Here is a 21,826-nt window from a genome sequence, read left to right on the forward strand (position 1 = left end):
ATTTCACGAGTTTATGTTGCTATTTTATTGTATTTAGGTCATGACCAAAACAACACTATAATAATTTAAAATTTTTTGGGAGTTAGTTGTTACCTAACCCATCGATGATCGATCTAACCAACTACTACTTCATTAAAAACCTAATAATGTTTGATAAATATTTTAATTACTGACGAGGCCATGAATAACAACCTGGAAAATAAGTAGAGATGCATCTTGCATTCTGTAATTTTATATCATCAAATACAATTATCATTAAGAAAATAGAAAAATAATAAGAATAGAAGCACATGATATTTTAACCTCAAAAAAGTACTAAAATCACAATATAGAGAAATCTTGAAAGAAAACCATAGTATCTAACATTGCGTCGACATTATCCGCATATCGTACATCTGTAGTATAACTATAAGTTATACGAACCGAAAAATCCTTTAGAGAGCGAGAGAGTCAAAAATACCAACAAAAATAATGTAAACAAAATTCATAATGTAACAACAATCTTCTGAAGGCAAGAAGGATTAGTCTGTGCACATTGCCTCGCTTTGTACTTCAGAAACTAGCAATACTGTAATGACAACCTCCGGCTCCTCACCAGACATCGCGCAAGTACCTTCCCGACGTTTGCAGATTTTTTACCATGCCCTCAGCTCCGGAGCTGCTCAGAGAACCCTGTAAAACGGAGTAGGTAGGTATACATGAGGTTTTCCTAGGGAAATAGAGCTTAACGCGATAAATACCAAGGTATATGAACCGACTTTAGCATATAGACTATAGTCAAAGTAAAAGTTTAAATGCCATTCACCCCTGCCCCCACACCCCAGAAATTTTTTTTGTAAAGAGCTAAAAACTTCAAAATGAGTAGACATGAAAAGAACAATATATAATGCCTTGTCATCCAATAATCCAGGTCAAATTGGTAAGAAAATAGCAAGACATGAAGTTATATAAGTATTAAATGCCAACCATAAAGAGGAAGGGTAGGACCACCAAGAAATACAAAACCGTAAATTGCAAGAGGCACCAACCTGTTCTTGTGCAATTGTGTGGAGAGTCCGGTGTACATCACGCGCCATTCCCTTAGCATCACCACAGACGTATACATAGCCTCCATCAGAGATCATTTTCCACACGTCTGAAGCCTAATATTCAGTACAATTAACTTGTATGTTAGTGAAATCAAATCCAGAAATTTTATAGTTGGTGACACTAAGACAAAATTGTTGACAAAGATTGCATACCCTTTGAGACATCTTGTGCTGTACGTATTCCTTTGTGGGTCCCTCCCGCGAAAATGCAACTATGAGCTCAGAAATTACTCCAGTTTTGACAAAGCCATTCAACTCATCCTCATAAATAAAATCCTGCAGTAAAAAGAATTGTTTACGTACATACATTTGGGGGAAAAAGTGTTTAACAATAGTCAAGTAGATAACTGACCAGTGTACGGTTTCTACAACCAAAAAATAAAATCGCAGGACCAAGTATAGCTCCAGATTCCTTTAGAGCTAACCTTTCCTGAAATATTGGTAGAACATTAGTGCAAGATAATCCTAGCTAGACATCAGAATTAATGCCTCAAAAGTAGGTTTAAGCTCAAAAACCTTTCATACAAACCTGAAGGAAACCCCTAAACGGAGCCAAGCCAGTACCGGGGCCGACCATTATTATCGGTAGTTTAGGATCAGCAGGGAGTTTGAAGTTAGAGTTCCTAATAAATATTGGTGCCCAACTGCAATCACTACTTTCCTCCAAAGGCACAGCATTCTGATAAGAGGCAGATGGTGAGGTTTGAGGCAGTAGAACGTATGCTCGTGCAATGAGTGGGGTGCAAATCACGATTAGAATGGCTATAAGAAATGTCATGATGATTCATCACTCATCATTTCCTTGACCAAACTCGAATATCAAATAACAAATTTCTTATTATCATCTCCACTGGCCAAGATATAAAATTAATAAAGTACTAGGTTTTAACTTAAGTAAAATACCTTTATCCATGTAGAGCATATACCCTTGTGGATTCGTCCTGTTGGCATTTTGTCGTAAACTAGAGCACAAGTAACATGAACTCTGGTTGGTGCAATTCTGAATGATAGTTGAAGAGTTGGTGAGAAGATAGGATGATAAAGAAAAAATTATCCAAAAAAAGAACACACAAGGTTGAATTTCGCTACGTCCAGGAACGTTTCATATGACCAGATTATAACTTATAAGACAATCTATTGCTAATATAGTTAGAACTCCAGCACAAGTCTTGAGCTTTCATATTGAAATAACATCAAATGAAACAGGAAGACAATAACTCACTTTGGGGAGGATGAGATAGAATAAAATCTGGGCTGCAGGCGAGGAGCAACTGCTGCAAAGAAAACACCTATAGGAGGCTTGGCAGACGGGAACTCAGCCATGACCTCAAGTAGGCTTCTCTGACTTGCAACTATATACTGTGCATATTCCTCCTGAAAATGTGGGAACATAAATGTTACAAGTTGGAAAAAGCAACATTCATATAACAAGGTAATATTCGACAAATATGAACAATTCCAAAACCTTTCCATCAGGAGATGCAAGATACCGGAGCCGATCAGCTTCACTTTGGTCCGAAGCATATTCCGCTAATGCCACTAGCACAGACTGGAAAACACAGGTGTATGTTAGAGCTAAATTCCCTAGTTATGTTCAAGGCAAACGCATTAGCAAATACGTACACAGGAGTGACCAACATACCTTTTTGGGCATACTCATAAGATCTGCATATTTAGTAAGAGCTGTTCGCAAAGTGCAAGGGGGAAACGGAGGTGGCAAGGAGCTCCCACTGAGTGGTGTGCCATCCTCATTATCAGTATGAACCGAAAAATATGTTTGTGGAGAAAGATTTAGTAATTTTTCTGCTTCCTCCACATTCTCAAGCAAATTCTCACAGTAGACACCAACATGGTCCCCTGTTTCATAACTGCGGGATAAAGAAGTACGTAAGCAAATATCAAACTACCGCGTTTTTAACTAAGTTTAAGTCGGGTTGAAGCAAAATGGAAACTGCAGTCAGTGTTTTTAGGAGCGCAGGGCACACCAGGGCGATGAGGTAAAAATCCAGGGGTGCGCCCCACGAACCGGGGCGCAGCAACAGCCGGATTTGTTTATATCTATTCCTAGTTAACGTCACTACATATTAAAACTTATAATAAATAGAGTATGACTATGAATTAAAACATAAAACTTACTACAAACTTAAAGCAATACTACTAATTTTGAAATCAAACTAAGAGATATAAAGCCACCTAGGAGATATAAAGAGATATAAAGTCACCTAGATGGAGTAATATAAAGAGATGTAAAGTCTCATAGGTAATATACAGAGACATAAAGTCACCTAGGGAAAAAAAACAAAAAGCAACCTAGGGGAAAGTGTCAGAAAAGTGCGTCAGTTATTTAAAAATAAGTCTCCTCATCTCGCCCCCAATTTCAGCCCTGGCCCGGAAGCTCTATCGCCTGGGCGATTCCAGTGGCACGATTAATAATACTGCAAATTTTCAATATTTCAAACAAATATGGTTATAAACTTACACAAGTCCTGTGCCTGATATGTCAAACTCCAAATGAGTGCAAGAACGATCTGATGCAGGAGTGTGGAGTTCTCTCTTTACAGCAACATTTGCCCTTCAACAATCAAGATGCAAAACTATTTAGAAGAAAAATCCTTCAAATTACAATAAAAAATTTTAAAAGAAAACAGAAGCAAGCATAATATACCTGCAGGGATGTTGAGCATCAATAACAGTATTACCATTGGCACGACCATTTGGAGAGCCATTCTCTGTAATAAATCCATCTGTTTGGTCATGGAGCACAACACGATACTGCAAAACCACTGCGGTATACGGTGTAGAAACTGTTGCATCATCTTCATTTCGGATCAATTTATCCAACTCAGGCCAAACTAATTCACGCCTGAATCAGCAACAAATGTAAGCACACTCATAAAATCACATGCAAAATCAGACACACATGCGTACACATATATAGAGTCCAATCATTCCAACAATTATTTATAATCTAATTACCATGCAGCAAAGTCATCTTCAATGCATTGATCATCATCTCCCAAGCCTACTGGAACAAGCTTCTTCCCTCCTGAACTCGGGCAAAGTTTTCTTTTTAAAATTATGTAAGGAAATTGAATACAATGATTCCATATACTTTGGAATGAGAAATATGGTTGGTAGGCGATAAATCTACCAATTGAAACTTTCATGGTTGTTAATCTAGAGTCTAACATACAACAATACAAGTTATCCAAATGAAAGAACATTCTCAGAATCAATATACCTTGCTCGGTGATAAGGTCATCTACCACAATCGCAATCTGTCAATAACAATTAAAGAACGAAAAACAAAATTCCATCACATACGCATAACTATGAAACTTGAGAACAGTCGACTCAAGCAAGTGAACAAGTGTTAGCATCATGCAGTTATATATACCTTGTTGAAATGTTCATATTGTCTATTCCCCAGACCAAACACTCCATACTGAAGATTCTTAAGCCATTCCTCCTTTTCTTTTTCCTGCAACAACAATGCTCAACATCAACTCCAAATATCGCACTTATTATAAAAGGACGAAAAATCATTCATTGCTAAGACGCTTTACCTCAGTAAACCATTTATAAAACCTCGCAGCATTGTCAGTAGGCTCACCGTCTCCATATCTGCATCCAGCCAACCCTCAACTAAATCAATAAATCACAATTCTACAGAAGAGAACATAATGTTTTCACCCATATATTATGGCAACAGTGCAATCAAGATACATCTTCAAGTTTTAAAAAAAGGGAACCTACGAGGCCAGGAAGAAGAATGCTAAACTCTCCTTCTTCAACTTCTGCTCGTACTCATCATCATCGGCAGCATAGTCATCCTATCACCATCCAAAAAGTAAGATCAGACCTCCGCACTACTGGATCAAATTTTAAAGATTTGGACAAAAAAATGGGAGATAGGAAAGTAAAACAAGAACATACCAAGTCAATTACTTTAAAATTTGCATGTGGATATCTAGCTTTAGCTTCCTCAGCAAATGCCTATAACACAACACTACAATAATCATATGGTCGCCAAAAGTAAATCTCAATCTTTCCCCAAAAAGTAGCATTAGTTAAATCATGCAGCAAAAATCCACAAAGGAAAAGTTAAATCTTGACTAAACCATGATGATTCAAAAAATTCATGTCTTTTTTTTCTTTTGAATTCCAATTCTCTAATAAAATTTGCACTTTTTCTTTCCTACCTTTGCAAAACCTTCAGCTGTGCCAGTCTGTGTTCCGAAGAAAACCGAAACCTTGGTCTTGTCATCCTCCGGCTCCTCCGGCTCCACCGCCGACTTCGGCACCACCAGCTTGGGCGGCGGAAGCTGCTTCTTCCCCGCCGATCCGGCGGTGCGGCGCCAGGCCAGCACCACGACGCAGCCAATGAGCACCGCGACCGATGTAGTGAGGACCATGGCGAGGTCCCTATTCTCCATCAGCATCGCTGCCACACCACGCGGCGCCGCCCCCTCGATGTCGCCTTTTAAGATCGCCGCCAACAAATCGAGCGGCGAGAGCTTTGGCGACGAGGGTTCCATGATTTTGCAGAGCTAGATTTCCGTATTTAACTAAATAAGATGCAATCAAATGACGAATTGAAGAAACTATCAAAGAATTAATTAAAAAAAATCTCACTGTATATTAATAAATGATAAAAAAATGTATATAAAATATTCAAAAAAAAGTATCCCCCCTTTTCCCCCGGTTTTGAGGTTTGGATGATTTTGTTTTGAGAAAATGAGGATAGGTGGGGAGGAACTATGACTCCCACAGATTGCACGAGAGGTGCTCTTCAATGGAGTTTCAATGTTTTACAGAGAGAGAGGAGAGAGAAAACACCACCGCCTGGTTTAGCCCACCTACCAATGGTTGACTATGGTTAAACACTACAAAAATTAAGGTAATTTATTGGTAGAATTTTAAATTACAAAATTTTGATTATAAGAAACTTTAATTGGGTGGTAGAGAAAGGCCAAACTCTTTACTAAATGATACTCCATCTCAATAAAAAGCATCATTGAATATTTTTTCTTTCTTCTTTCATCCACAGAGTAAATCTCTCAACTTCATCTTCGATAAATTTCTGATGAAGCGTATGAGTATGAGGTATGCTGAAAAGATTTGTGTACATCTATCTAGGACTCCAATTATTATATTGAATATGGATCGTAAGTGACACTCACAGATGATGCTCAGTGTGTGATATGCACTGTAAGATTTCAATGTTAATTCACAAATTTACAACAAAATGAACCTTTCGTTTTAAAGTCCTCCATTCTCAATCAAATTTTGAACTTTCAACATAGGAGTTAGAGCATCCACAACCGTGCTCTTGCCAGCGGCACGGTTGTGGGCCCGGGCGGTACTATTCATGCCTGCTCTCTGGCAAGAGCACAACACCCACAACTGTGCTCTTCCGCAAGGACGAGCACAATTAATTTAAAATTCAATTAAACAATAACATTTCCATAATACTAAAATTCATTAAAAAACCACAATAAATATTACAAATTACAAATAAAATAAAAAAGACATAATTAAAATCCTAAAAATTAAAAATTACATAATTAAAATACTAAAAATTAAAAATTACATAATTAAACTCCTAAAAATTAAAAATTACATAATTAAAATCCTAAAAATTGAGATTGAGAGAGTTGTTTAGTATAGTGTCATTTTTTGTGTTTGAAATGAGAGTATTTATAGATGAAAGTATGAATTTTGGGGTAAAAATAATGAAAAAAAAATAAATTAAAAGTGTGGAAAAAATAGATATATTTTAGGAAGTGAGACAATATTTTTTTTATTAATTTTGAATTTTTCAGATTTTTTCGATTTTTTTAAAAAAATAAATAAATAAATGATAAATTAACGGGCCAATCGGAAGCTGTCACGTCGACGCGCTGTGCTCTTGCCGCTGGCACGGACGTGCTCTATGCATAGAGCAGCGCCCTGCCAGCGGCAAGAGCGCAATGGTGGCGGAGCGCGTCCTTGCCAGCGGCAAGGACGAACGGTGAGCTGCTGCTCACCGTTGGGAATGCTCTTAAGCCATAAAAAAATCTACCACACATTTTATAATACAAAAACTTCAATGTCAACACCTCAATAAATTAACATCACATGGACCAAAATAAATCATAATTGTAATAACTCAAAAGGCAAGTATTTTTGCCGTGGAAAAAATACAGCAAAAGTTGTCGTACAAGCAACGATGACGTTCAACCTTTTTCTCTCTACTCATTCTAAAAATCCATTATTTCCTTCGTTAATTAAATGGTTTAATGTGAGTGAGTAAAAATAAATTTTGTTGTAATTATGCATAGGAAAATTGAAAAGGGAGTTATAAATTAATTTAGTTAGAATGGACAATAAATTGCATATGAGAGGACGAAAGTTTGCAATAGCAAAAAATGGAATTTTCCAATTTGTAAAAGAAACAAAAAAAGAGGTTCACGGATTTGTTTAAAAGATATAATTTCTATGATTCTATCTCATCCAAAACATACTTTTAACTTCAATTTGCTAAAAGAAAAAAAGGAAACGTGAATTAATCAAAAAAGCAAATCTGTTACTTAATATGATTCAATTTGCATCTCCTATAGTGTCTTCTTTTCTTGTTGTTTTCCTCATAAAATACAAGAATTGACTAAACTACCCAGCGAAAGATTTAAGTTTTCTAAAAACTGAAATATCTCGTTGGTAGTTTGGTCCATTCACATGTATTTTGTGAGGGGAAAAAAACTAAATTTTAAAATTGATCTCTTACATTTGCTCAGAAAAACCTTTTGGTTCTATACATTATGTGTGGTATTTTTTGGTCTCAAAGAAGATGTTTTGGTACGTATGTTACAGTTTTGTCAAAAATTAACGGTTATAATTACATTTTAAAGTAAAAAATTCACATACATTTGCACAAAAAACCTATTTGGTCTTACACATTATAGGTTTGTTAGTTTTTTGTCATAAACAATATGTTTTGGTCTATATTTAACTCATCAATTAGGACAAAATGTGATTAACCGTTAACTTTTTAACAAAATCATTAAATATGCATCAAAACATACTATTGAGGACCAAAAGAAAACACACATAATGTGTAGAATAAAAAAAAATCGATTAATTATAAAGAATCAATTATGGACTTTAGCCTTAAAAAATGAAAAGGTTCCATAAAATGAAAATTTCACAAACCACAATCTCATAATCTGAAAGACGTGTGAATTTTATCTCATAAACTGAAGCATCATCTATTTTACTCTCAAATTCTAAAAGTCAAATATATAGGTTACGGTTATATGGGTGGGGGCACTTTAAACATTTAATGCAGTGCAGTTGGTGTCTATACTAAAAAAAGCTTTGTTCAGTATTCTTTTATTCAACCCTCGTTATTTTAATCTGAGGTAACAAGGTTCACGAATTTTGTCAAATATATCAATTTGATTTGGAATATTTGAAAATATCGTTTAAGCTCTATTCATTTCAATGTAATATCGTTCGAGCAACTTTTTGATTATTTCAAACTTTTTTTGACGAAAATATCTTCAAGCCCATAAAAAGCATTTCGATCTATTTGATCTCTTTTTTTTATTAAATATATTTAATTTATCTCTCTTAATTTTTTTGTCCCTTTCTTCCTTCTCTTTTTTTCTATTTTCCCATTTTTTCCTTCTCTCTTTTAATAAAGGGAAAAAAAATAAAGAGATAAATTAAATATTTTTATAAAGAAAAGAGAGTTGGGGGTATTTTCGTCTAAAAAAATTAAAATAGTAAAAAAAAGCTCAAACGACATTATATCAAAGTTAATAGATCTCAAGAGATATTTTATGTTACTGACCATAAAATTGATACCTTAGCAAAGTTCGCGGACCAAAAAAATGTTACTACATTTTTTATTTTATGTACTCCCTCCATTATAGTATAAAAATATGTGCACTTTTTCATTTCCATCCATCCCATAAAAATATGTGCATTTTGATTTATAAAAAATTGTCCCTAACTCATTACCCATATACATCAACTTATTTACAATTTATATTAGTATGACCCACCATTACAACTCATTAAATACTAATAATAATATGTGCCCCATTATACACTAATCCTTCTTTCTCTTGATCTTACTTCATAATTGTGTATTAGTTTTTGTATCATTTTAAATGCACATATTTTTATGGGAGGGATGAAATATTAAACTAAATTCTAGTACTCCTAGTTTTATAGTATTATTTTAATTTTAATGTATAGCCTCTGAAAAACAGCTACCTAGATGATATGGGCCCAATGGTGCCAAAATCCTAGCTGGGCCTTTGTTGGGCCTCTGTGTGCACCCAAACGGACAGCCCGCACATGCAGTCGGGGTGTGTTTCCGGACCGTGACAGCACAGCACGTACCCAAACAATCCCCTTTTTTCTTCCATTTAGTTCCTACATTCATGAAGAAGAATAAAATAAAGTAAGGGGTTATAATAAACAGTTCCAATAAGACGTAAAATAATCGTTGTCAATCCAATTTTATTCAATACTTAAACTCATCACTCCCGTAAAAGCTGGGTTGGGCCGGTACCTTTCAATTGTAATTACAAAAAATGGGCCCAAAAAAAGAAGTCCAAAGATGCTGGTTGAGGGATTTAGGATTTTTAATAGGAAAAGTGTGGAAGAAATAAAGAGTGATGCTGAAAAAAACTAGAAATATGGTTCTATACTCGATAAGAATTTGTTAAAACTTATGAGTATTTTCGGCCGAAATTTTGAAAATTAACTAGATATATTAATTATTTTTTTATGTATTTGGCTAACTTTTAAATTTGATTCAAAATTTAATTTCGGGCATATTATATGTATTAATATGATATGAATATGTAATATGTAATATTTTTATTTTTCCGCTTAACCCAGCCTCGGTATCAGACCGAATTAATATAGTCAAATTCGTTTGTTTTATCGAATTTCTTATTTCAACTTCTCCAGTATCTGGGTATATATTATCCATCATAGTTTTAACTTTTATTACATTATTACTTCAATTTGATTACAAGAAAGTTGCAAAACGTAATTATGTGTTATTGATTATGAATCCCATGTCATAGCCTCCCATCATTGCGTGCTAAATTACATAGTGAACAAAGTAAAAGTTTATAATTAAATTATATTATATCATATCATGTTATTATGACAATAATAGTAATTTACATGTAATAATTAAAAAACCCTCGTCGCAATTTTCAATCTAATGCATGCTACAATTCTCTACTTTAAATCAATACACGTACATAATTAGAAGCTCAATCCCACATCTATTTCATAATGGATACACGAAATTTCTTAATTTTTGTTAGTTGGTACGTATAAATGTGACACATCACACAGAGCAAATTTCCAATTTGTCACCCATTTTCATTACTTAACCTCAGTAGATTGGGCAGAAATAGCCAACTCCCAAATATAGACAAAGAAAATACGAAAGTCGGCGCCCAATCACCATTCTTCTCTTTAATTATTTGTGTATTTCCTGTGGTGTTAGGCAAACGTAGTTTCCATCAATCAAATTTTAGTTTAACGATTAAATTACACTAGTCCTTTTCACTATATTGTTCTCATTAATTTTTGTATGACTTCTCAAATATTCAAAATGAAATCTTCTACAAATAAACCTACTATTCAAAAATAACCATCGATCGTAACATAATACTCCCCCGTCCCACTTTAGGAGCCCCAGTTGAGTTCGGTACGAGTTTTAAGAAATATAAAAGAAAGTTGGTGAAAACATATAGTGGAATGTGAGTTCTACTTATTTATATTAGTTTTATAATAAAATGTGAGTGGAAAAAAGTTAGTGGAATGTGTGGCCTAATACCATTTATGGAATATTCTAATCGGGACTCCTAAAGTGGGACACCAAAAAATGATAAACCGGGACTTCTAAAGTGGGACGGAGGGGGTACATACGTATATATAGTAAATTAAAAAAACGAATAATTAAGGTTTTGTTTTGACATGTGAATTTATGATTTCAAGTTTATATTCAGTTTAATTTATTCAAAATCCCTATATATGTACAATTGATTGATTCATTTTAAAATCAATCAATATGAACCAATCAATTGAGTCGTTATATAATCAATCAATATGTTAATTAAATGAATAAGACTTGTGCTAATAATTACAGGGCTTGACTAAAATATACTATTCAATATGTATGTATATTATTATACCTACGTAGTACTACTATATAAATATGCTATACGTATTGTATTATGTAATGCTAACCGATAAGAATTTGTGCAAGCTAGATCTCAACTATAATAAATAGAGTAGAATATTTGAAAGTTTCAATTTGAGTTGGGTACATATATATAAATTCTAAATGACTTTCGTAGACATAGACTAAATGCACGCTGCTTAAGTAAGAATGAAAGCAAAAATAAGATCCAAAAAGTAGCATCATCCAATTATATAAATGCTAAGTAAAAATAAGTAGCGAACTTTAATTAGAATTGGGTGCTAGCTTTTTTATTAAAATTTTAATCTGTCGATGATGGATGGAAATGGCGATTTAGAAAAAAAATTACTATAAGAATTTAATCGATACAAATACACTATAATATCTAAGATTAAAGAAATAAGTATTATCACCCACCTAAACACTATTCATCGAATGAATTGATGGCATAGAAACGTAGAAATAGAGACAAAAATGAAATCAACAATACAAGGTGTAAACAATTGAGGAACGATTTGAGTAGCAAGAACAATCGGTTGAAGATTGGAATGAAATTGTAAAGGAAATTTTATTCACTGGAATGAGAAAAAACGAGAGCGAGAGAATGAGCTACTATGTAAAACTAACTAATGAATTAGCTATTTAACAGAAACTAACGGCTAGTTTCAATCCTACGGCTAGGATTAAAACTTGACTAACAAACAGATCTAACGGCTGCTGAAACGAGTTGTCATAACAGCCGAGCTTGCCGAGCTTGCCGAGCTTGCCGAGCTTGCCGAGCTTGGTGCTTGAGCCATCACGATCTACCAACAAACTCCACCTTGATTGCTCAATCACCAACCAAACTCTTCCTTTCCAGTCCCACTAGTTTCAAACATAGCAGAAACTTTTCCTTAGGCAATGGTTTAGTCAACATGTCTGCCGGGTTCTCTGAAGTATGAACTTTGAAGACTTTCACATTGCCTCTTTCAATCTCCTCCCTGATGAAGTGATACCGCACATCAATGTGCTTTGATCTCTCGTGATAAGCTTGATGCTTGGCCAGAAATAGGGCACTATTATTGTCACAGCCAACTGCTATCGCCCCTTGCTCAATCCCAAGATCAGACAACATTCCTTTCAACCAGAAACTCTCTTTGATTGCAGCAGCAAGTGAGATAAATTCTGCTTCCGTTGTGGAAAGTGCCACCACACTTTGGAGACTTGATTTCCAGCTAATAGCAGACCCAAACATTGTGAATATGTATGCCGACTGAGACTTCCTGTTGTCTAAGTTCCCAGCAAAGTCCGAGTCACAATATCCCACAATAGCATCAGCTCCACCTCCATCATTCACTCCATATAGAATGCCTACATCCCCAGCACCCCTTAGATACCTCATCAACCATTTGAGAGCAATCCAATGTTCTCTTCCATGATTTGCCATAAACCGGCTGACAACACTTGTGGCTTGTGCTATATCTGCTCTGGTGCTGATCATAGCATACATAATGCTCCCTATTGCTTCCTTATATGAGGATGGCTCTATATACTCAACATCTTCAGCCACACATAATGCATAAAATAGCATCTCAGAATCATCAAATCTTGATGGCAGCTTGATCTTTCTTCTGACTCGATCCCTAGCCAGCTGGTAGTTTTCCAGATTATCTTGAGGCTGTGTTTGTGTCTCATTCTGAGCACTCTGAGGCTCAGTGACTTCTTCACTCTCCCCATGTTTCTCATGCCTCCCATGCTCCACCTCAAAGTCAGCTTTATCAACAGAATCAGTCACAGAATCAGGCTTCTCAACTATCACTTTGTTCTTATCCAGAAAAGGCATTTCAGTTTCAGAGAATACAACATCTCTACTAATCACAATCTTGTGATTCCCTGGCTCTACACACCACAAACGATATCCCTTCACCCCAGGTTGATATCCCAACATCACACACCTAATAGCCCGAGCATCCAACTTCCCTTGTTTGAGATGAGCATATGCCTTGCAGCCAAACACTCTCAATGTGGTGTAATCTCCATGGCTGCCATACCATCTAAAATCAGGTGTGTCTCCCTCTATACTTGATGAGGGACATTTGTTGATAAGTTTCACAGCCGTGGATGCAGCCTCGGCCCAAAACTTCTTCTCAAGTCCAGATGAGAGGAGCATACACCTCATCCTCTCTAATATGGTTCTATTTGCCCTTTCTGCTATGCCATTCTGCTGAGGATTCAGAGGTACAGTCCGGTGCCTTTTAATTCCCCTCTCCTTACAAAAGTTATCAAACTCTTTGGAGAGATACTCCAAGCCGTTATCAGTCCTCAAACATTTAAGAACCACTGACTTCTCCTTCTCCACTTCCAGGCACCATTGCTTGAACTTACTAAAAGCCTCTGATTTCTCTCTCAAAATGTATATCCACATTTTTCTAGAGTAGTCATCTATGATACTCATATAATACTTCCCTCCACCTACTGACACCACAGATGCAGGACCCCACAAGTCACTATGGGCATAATCAAGAGTGGATGTGGAAGTGTGCTTGCCTTTGGGATAGGGCTGTTTCTTGGACTTACCCAAAATGCATTCCTCACATGGAGTAGTGTCCATCTGCCCAGAACTTTGTATAATCCCCTTCTTGGCCAGTTCCTTAATGCTTCCCTCAGCTGCATGAGCAAGCCGCATATGCCAGATTTTGAAGTCATCAGCCTTCACAATATTTGCCTGTGCAGTAGGGATCTCAACACTAGCCAGTAGATAGTACAAGCTTCCCCTCCTTTCAGCTTCCATCACCACTCTTTGATCCTTGGAAACTGTCATTTTTCCCCCAGTAGAGCAGAATGTATATCCCTTGCGTTCAAGAAGCCCAAGTGAAATGAGATTCCTCTTGATATCAGGTATATATCTCACTTCACTTATAATCTTCACAGATCCATCTTGCATTCTCAGCCTGATCTTGCCTATACCTTGGATGGTACAAACTTGGTTGTTGCCCAATATAACCGATCCAGTCATCTCTTGGATCTCCTCAAACCAGCCAAGATTCGGACTCATATGCAGACTACACCCCGAGTCCATGATCCAAGATCCTCCCAGACCACCCTCCATCACATTCAGAATTTCTGGCACATCAGTTTCCTCAACACAGTCAGTGGATGGAACACGGTTTCCACCACCATTTGCTTGCCTTCTTTTCCATGCGAAGCAATCCTTTTTGAGGTGACCCGGCTTCTTGCACCAATGACATGAGCGGGTTTCCTTTTGATCATTTGATGGAGTTTTCTGATTTTCTTGGCTCGGCTTCTGAAACCTCTTGACTCCCTTGAACTTCTTGACATTTAGGCTCTCAGCCATAGCCTCTGGATTCTTAGAGCCTGACTTCTGAATTTCTTTTGCTCTTATGGCCGACTGAACTTCAACAAGGGTGATAGTACCCTCTCGGCCATACAATATGGCATCTCGTAGCTGATCAAATGACTTCGGCAGAGCATTCAAAAGTAATATTGCCTTATCTTCATCCCCTATCGAGGCGTCGATATTTTCAAGATCATCGACCGCCTTATTGAAGTCTTCAAGTTGCTCCAATATCCCTTTATCATCCAAGAATCGATAGGAGTATAACCGCTGCTTCATGAGCAGCCTATTGGCCAAGGACTTAGCCATGTACAAGTCTTCGAGCTTCGCGATTATTCCGGCTGCAGTCCTTTCTTTTGCAACCTCTCGAAGAACTTTATCCCCGAGGCATAGCACAATTGCACTATGAGCTTTCGCCTCGATCTCAGCTCGTTTAAGGATCTCCTTTTCGTCAAGATCCACCTTCTCCCCTTCCTCCGACTTGTCCTCCTTTCCGCCCGCCTCCAACGCCGAAGCAAGGCCTTGATGAATCAGCATAGCCCGCATCTTCATCCGCCATAAGCCGAAATCATTCCTACCCGTGAATTTCTCGGCCTCAAACCTAGAAGCCATAACACCCTCCAATCTCACCACCGAAAGAACAAATCAGAAATCAATCGCGCCTCCCGATTCCCACAGACGGCGCCAATTTGTAAACAATTGAGGAACGATTTGAGTAGCAAGAACAATCGGTTGAAGATTGGAATGAAATTGTAAAGGAAATTTTATTCACTGGAATGAGAAAAAACGAGAGCGAGAGAATGAGCTACTATGTAAAACTAACTAATGAATTAGCTATTTAACAGAAACTAACGGCTAGTTTCAATCCTACGGCTAGGATTAAAACTTGACTAACAAACAGATCTAACGGCTGCTGAAACGAGTTGTCATAACAGCCGAGCTGCCGAGCTTGCCGAGCTTGGTGCTTGAGCCATCACAATCTACCAACACAAGGTGAAATGAATAGTAGATTACGTATATCTAGTTCAGATAAAATTTCCTCCCTCCCCAAGAATTTGGTTATGGAAATATGTGGTACGGTCTATTTATGTAGGGACATGTCAACCATGCTTCAGCCAATTGAATTGTACTTTAATCGAACCCCATAACATTTATTGTAGATAACATAAAAATTTGCTTTTGAAATACTATAACAAAATAAATGCAAAGTTACAAAAACTTAACTATTAAAAATCATTGCAGCATTGGGCATGGTCCAAATGGTGATCTCATGTCAACTGGAGTAATATGTACAACTCAGGCTAATGATTAATGTTCCAATATTATAATATAGCATAAATTAATATATATGTCGATAGAGAATATATGCTACGATTTCACTATGGGAATTAACAATTGTATCCACATCCACACTATGAGGTGTTTTTTTAACAACAATGGTTCCCCATGTAACCCTTCCACCCTATGAAGTATAGGTTCATGTAGTATTATACAATGAATATATGTATTTAATGAAAATAAATTTTTAGTGTCCACTCAGACATGCTTTTTGTGATAGCAAAATTACAAATGATATATAGTTTGGGTATGTTTAAAAATACACTAAATGTTATTTGTGTTCCTAAACATAAGCTGATATTACGATTTTTATCAAAAACATTATCTTTTCAATTATTACATTCTAAACAAATGAAAACGGTCTGTATTTAGTCCATTTTGGGTGGACCGTTTAAACTAATGGTCAATGCCAATTAAATATGTTTTGACTGAACTAACAACTATTTTATTAAACTGAAATTAGGGCATTCTCGTCGCTGCTATCTCTCTCTCTCTCAAATTGAAATTAGCGCATTTCAAGTTTTCAACAATTGAACCATCTCTCATCCCTCAAGCCAGCGATGAAACACGCCTCTACACTTTCGTCAATTTCACCGACCACCGTATGTCGTCCACTACCTTTTCATACCGACTCCACAAAGGCGCTACCTGTCATTGGTGTGCAAGGACCAAAACACTCTTATCTCTTCACGAATCGGAGACGAAGCTCGGTTGTGGAAGTTCAACTAGCGGTCGGTACGCCGTCGTGCTTCAGTGTGGGGTGCTTCCCCCCATCAGTCAGTGACTCCTCACCGGTTGTCTCGCTATAGTCGCTGCTTTTTGAACAGCCGGCTCGCATCTTGGTCCGACAGTCCCCAGACTTTGATTGAAGGTCCGTTTAGCGACGGCAATGGCCAAAACTTGCGTCGCTAACTTGAGGGAAGATCATTAATTCATTTTAAACATGCTTTAAATATATTTCTCCCCTTTAGTTAAACCAAATTAAATACTTCTTCTGTCCCACAATAATTGTCACTCTTAGACTATATTTATCAGCAACCACCCAACCATCCACTTTTCTTATATTTAATTAATTTCTATCTCCCTCACATCATCTTTCATATCATCAATATTCATCCAACCCAACCACACATTTTTTTCATGGTTTATCAATGACCACCCAACCACACCATTATATATTTGTTATATTATTTTTCAACAATATTATTATTACATGAAATATTTATTATTGCACGGTAAAATTTATACAAAGAACGATAAATAACAAAATAAAAATTATAAAAACAAATAATAAAGGGGACTACAAAATAACTAATTATACCAAAGAAAATATTATATGAGGAGAAAAGGCGAGATTTTTTTGTATGCAAAACTATAGCAAATGTGGTCTCTATTTATAGAGGATGAAAAATTATAAATTTTGGTAAGATATATAAATTTTAAAGATATATAAATTTTAGCAAAAAAAGAAAAATCAACCAATGAGATTGTGCCATTTGTCACAATCTCACTGGAGTAAACATCAAAGAATTGGAGAGACCAAGTGGTCGGTGGTTGCATGCCATCCGACCGCGATCGAAGAGAGAGAGAGACCAGCTTTGATATATATTTTTTTAAATTATGAAATGACCTGGCGGTCGGCCTCATATGATCGATAAATTTGGTCTTATTGTGGGCACGAGTTTATGAAATATAAAGAAAAGTTGGTTGAAAAAGTTAGTGGAATGTGAGACCCATTTTTTGTATATTGGAATGTGGGACCTACTTACCATTATGGTAAAAATAAAGTGTGACAATTATTGTAGGACGGACCGAAATGAAAAAGAGTGACAATTATTGTGGGATAGAGAGAGTATTTTTCTACTCCATGTCTCCACATGTTTAATTTCAGTTTTAGAGAGAGTACTAACAGAAGTATCCTAATTTATAGGAGTATATAATATTATATTCAATTTTTTTGGTAAATAAATATATTAAATTTTTTAATAATTAAATAGTATTTTAATAAGAAGTTGTTAATTCAATCAAAACATGTTTAATTGACGTTAGACCGTTAACTTTTAACAGTTCCATCCAAAGTGGACTATATCCGAACCGTTTTCATTTGTTGAAGATGCAATAATTCAAAAGATAATGTTTTGGACAAAAATCATAAAATCATCATATGTTTAGGACCACACATGGGCAGATCTAGCATCATTGAAGGTGGGGCAAATGCCCCTCCTCACTTCTTCTTCACCTTTATACATTTATTGCAAAATTTTGAACATATACATAAAATTATACCAATTGCCCCTCTTCAAATATATAAAAATATCCTATATTATAATTTTGCCTCTCTTACAAGGAAATCTTCTCCGCCCCTGGGACCACCAATGACCTGTAAACTTAAAAATATGAGCTCAATATAGATGACAACAAAAATTTTTACTCCATAACTCGTGTAAGCAATAATGTACATATCTTATACTTATATAAGTTCCAACGTACGGAAGTCAATTAAGTTGTTTAATGAAAACGCTAGTGCTGAAATTATGATAATACTCCATTTGATTTTTTTAGTACTACTACCACTTTATAGGTCTATCACCTTTTTTTTATGCATTAAGAAAGGCTCAAAATCATAAGAGGCGAGCAAAGGTCCAACATACACAGGAGAATAAAAAAGCAAGCAAAAACAACAGAATAACAACTAACACAAGAAGGCCTACAAACCACAAACGAGAACCAAAGCAACCAAACAGCAACACCCCAAAGACGCAGCCGAAGAGAGAAGAAGAGATAGAAAAGACAAACCCCAGTTGATGAGGTGAGTGAGAGTGCAAGCCTTGGGCACCAACTCCTAATCTACGAGTGAAGGCGCAAGATTAACATTTTTTTCTCGAAGTCCCAATTTGGTTCAAAACCTTGGAATGTCATTTTATTCCAAATAAATCAAATCGACCATGATATCACGAAAAACAAAGAGATCCACAACTTTCTGTCAAACTTGCGGAAAGGAGTGCCCAACCAAGAAAGGAAACGTGCTATTGGTTCTTTGGGTAAGCAAAAGGATATATTCCACCTGTTGCAGCAGTAATACCATAGGCTACTAGAGACTCTGCAGCTGAAGAAAATGTGTTCTAAGGTCTCAGGCTTCTCCTTGCAAAAAGTGCATCGATCATCTTCAATTTCAGAAGAACCAAATCTGAGTAGCCTGTCATTTGTCATGAGTCGCCCCTGCAGAACGAACCATACATGTAGTTGTGCTCTCAGTGGTGCAACCTTTCTCCAGGCAAGACATCCATTTCTCCCGGCAGTATCGTCACTGTCTAAGTTTTGAGCAACCGGCAACACAAAGTTAGAAACGGAAAACCTATTTGATTTGTCAACGACCCACACTCTCTCATCACTCATGTTTGCTCTCAACTTAGTGCAATTCACAACTAGGTAAAGATCCCCAACTAGTTCATCTTCCCAAGCGAAAAGCTTCCTTCTCCACTATGAACATATCTTTCTTCATAGATAGCAAGAACAGTCTTGGGAAGAGGTTCTTGAGGCTCTCTTCTCCCGTCCAAAAGTCATGCCAAAACCTCGTTTGAACCTCATTTCCCACTCTCATGTTGATCCTCTTACTAGCCACCTCTCGGATCCCTGTATTGAAGCTCTCAAAGTTTATTATTTGCCCCCATAAACTTGTTTGTGCCTTCCCAACCAGCCCGTGCAGATCTTTAAAGTAGTTAAAATTGTGATTGGATCTGACTATCTCTTTCCACAACGGCCTATGGTTCTCTGTAAACTTCCACCGCCATTTATATAACAAGGCATCATTCTTGATGTATAGATCCCCTACTCCTAACACTCCTTGATCTATAGGCTTCTGGATGAGATTCCAAGCTACCAGACTACTACATGCATTTCCTTTATTTGTCTTGCCCCAAAAAAAGTCTCTCCAGCTATATAAGGCGTCTTGCTACTTTCTTGGGCATTCTGAAGAGATTGGGGTAATACGTCGGTAAGTTGTTGAGGACCGACTTGATCAGAACCAATCTACCTGCTTTTGACAATGTTATCGCTTTCCGCATTGCGAGTTTCTTCTCCACCTTGTCGATGATAGGTTTCCATGCTTCTATCTTGCGCGGATTAGCACCAAGGGGAATACCTAAATAAGTAACTGGCAGCTTGGCAACTTCACACTCCAAGCGATTTCTTGCTCCTTCAATCCATTCATCCTCACAATTAATAGGAATAATCACCGATTTTCCATAATTGATTCTTATGCCAGAGAGCAGCTCAAAGCACTTCAAGAGTTTCTTGTAATTCTCTAGAGTAGTGAAGTCAGTCGGGGTGAAGATGATTGTATCCTCCGCGAATTGGAGATGAGTGATTGGGATATGCTTTATTCCCACATCAACTCCCTTCAGGATACCAAGATCTTTTCCTCTGCAGACAAGCCTACTAAAAGTCTCTGCCACTAATAAGAATAAGAATGGAGATAAAGAGTCTTCTTGTCTCAATCCTCTCTGCAAATGAAAAGATGAAGTCGGCGAACCATTAACTAGGATGGACATAGAAGCTGTTCGAACACATTCAATGATCCAGATAATCCATTTTCTTCCAAATCCCATACCCACAAGAGTCTCTTCAAGGAAGTCCCACCGCACTGTATCGTATGCCTTTTGGAAATCAAGTTTCAAAATTGCTGCCTTTTGTCTTGTCTTCTTCAGCCACCAGACTACTTCCTTGGCAATCAGTGCCCCGTCGAGGATTTTTCTGTTCTTGACAAAGGCAGATTGTGTCTCACTTATCAACTCTGGTAAAACATTGGCTATTCTCTTAGCCAAATTTTTTGCAATGATCTTATAAATGCTCCCAATGATACTGATAGGCTGGAAATCTTTTATGTCAATGGCTCCATCCACTTTAGGGATCAGCGTAACCCAAGTGTGGTTGATCTCATTTGGCAGCTTACCCGTGTCAAAGAACTTCAGAATAAAGCTAGAGACCTCTCCTCCAAAATCCTACCACATCTCCTTAATGAACTTGAAGTTAAAACCATCGTAATCGGGTGCTTTAGAGCCATCACAATCATCAAGTGCCTTATTAATTTCATCCATTGTTGGCCTTTTCTCAAGAGAGTCAGCCTGCTCCCTCGTGATCTTAGGTAACAGTCCTTCAACTAAGGATTAAGATGTCTATCACCTTAATTTCCATTAATTGAAATATAGGTGAAAGATTAAGATGGGATCACCACCTCTATCATAACCGTAACTAAATCTTAATTGCAACATAAAATACAGATTCACGGGATTGATGTAGTGATTTTCTTAATCACAACAATATACGTAGCTTATTGATACATGAACATAAGAGCATCCACAACCGTACTCTTGCCAACGAGCACGGTTGTGAGCCCGGCCCCACTTTTTCTGTCTGCTCTTAGGCAAGAACACAACACCCACAACCGTGCTCTTCCGTAAGGACGAGCACAAAGGTCCCACCATTCTATTATTCAATTTAAATAAAAACATTTGCATAATATTAAAATTCATTAAAAAAATAAAATAATATTACAAATTACAAATAAAATAAAAATTACATAATTAAAATCCTAAAAAATAAAAATTACATAATTAAAATCCTAAAAATTAAAAATTACATACTTAAACTCCTACAAATTAAAAATTACATAATTAAACTCCTAAAAATTAAAAATTACATAATTAAAGGCTAAAAATACCCCCGTGGAAGACTATTCATCCGGCGGCACTACCCCCAATTGTTTTTGGAGACCCAATATCAAGGACTCATGCAATCGAAGTTGCGCGGGGGTCATAGTTGACCTATCGGCCATATTGAGTTGGGCCA

General features: G+C 36.7%; 1 protein-coding gene across 1 annotated transcript; it reads right to left on the reverse strand.

The window, feature by feature from the left end:
* Window positions 1–296: 296 nt before the first annotated feature.
* On the reverse strand, window positions 297–5,956 carry LOC121748514 (NADPH--cytochrome P450 reductase-like). Its single transcript, XM_042142920.1, has 18 exons — window positions 5,291–5,956; window positions 5,025–5,084; window positions 4,845–4,921; window positions 4,655–4,712; window positions 4,486–4,569; window positions 4,330–4,366; window positions 4,065–4,134; window positions 3,754–3,951; window positions 3,568–3,660; window positions 2,731–2,956; window positions 2,554–2,637; window positions 2,311–2,462; window positions 1,992–2,088; window positions 1,618–1,767; window positions 1,441–1,518; window positions 1,242–1,364; window positions 1,029–1,142; window positions 297–672 (listed from the first exon to the last, which is right to left on the reverse strand). Exons 1-18 carry the CDS (start codon window positions 5,624–5,626, stop codon window positions 592–594), a joined length of 2,118 nt encoding a protein of 705 aa, XP_041998854.1. The 5' UTR covers window positions 5,627–5,956; the 3' UTR covers window positions 297–591.
* Between the last annotated feature and the right edge of the window lie 15,870 nt (window positions 5,957–21,826).

Source organism: Salvia splendens, chromosome 9, assembly GCF_004379255.2.
Source record: "Salvia splendens isolate huo1 chromosome 9, SspV2, whole genome shotgun sequence".
In the NCBI taxonomy this organism is placed as follows: domain Eukaryota; kingdom Viridiplantae; phylum Streptophyta; class Magnoliopsida; order Lamiales; family Lamiaceae; genus Salvia; species Salvia splendens.

What these genes read in the sequence shown, in the direction of transcription:
- LOC121748514 (XM_042142920.1), bottom strand. Translation starts at nt 5,626, where the DNA reads ATGGAACCCTCGTCGCCAAAGCTCTCGCCGCTCGATTTGTTGGCGGCG. An exon ending in TGACCTTATCACCGAGCAAG is followed by an intron (nt 4,135 to 4,329) that starts GTATATTGATTC and finishes GCCCGAGTTCAG; the next exon opens with GAGGGAAGAAGCTTGTTCCA. An exon ending in GTTGTAGAAACCGTACACTG is followed by an intron (nt 1,365 to 1,440) that starts GTCAGTTATCTA and finishes TTTTTACTGCAG; the next exon opens with GATTTTATTTATGAGGATGA.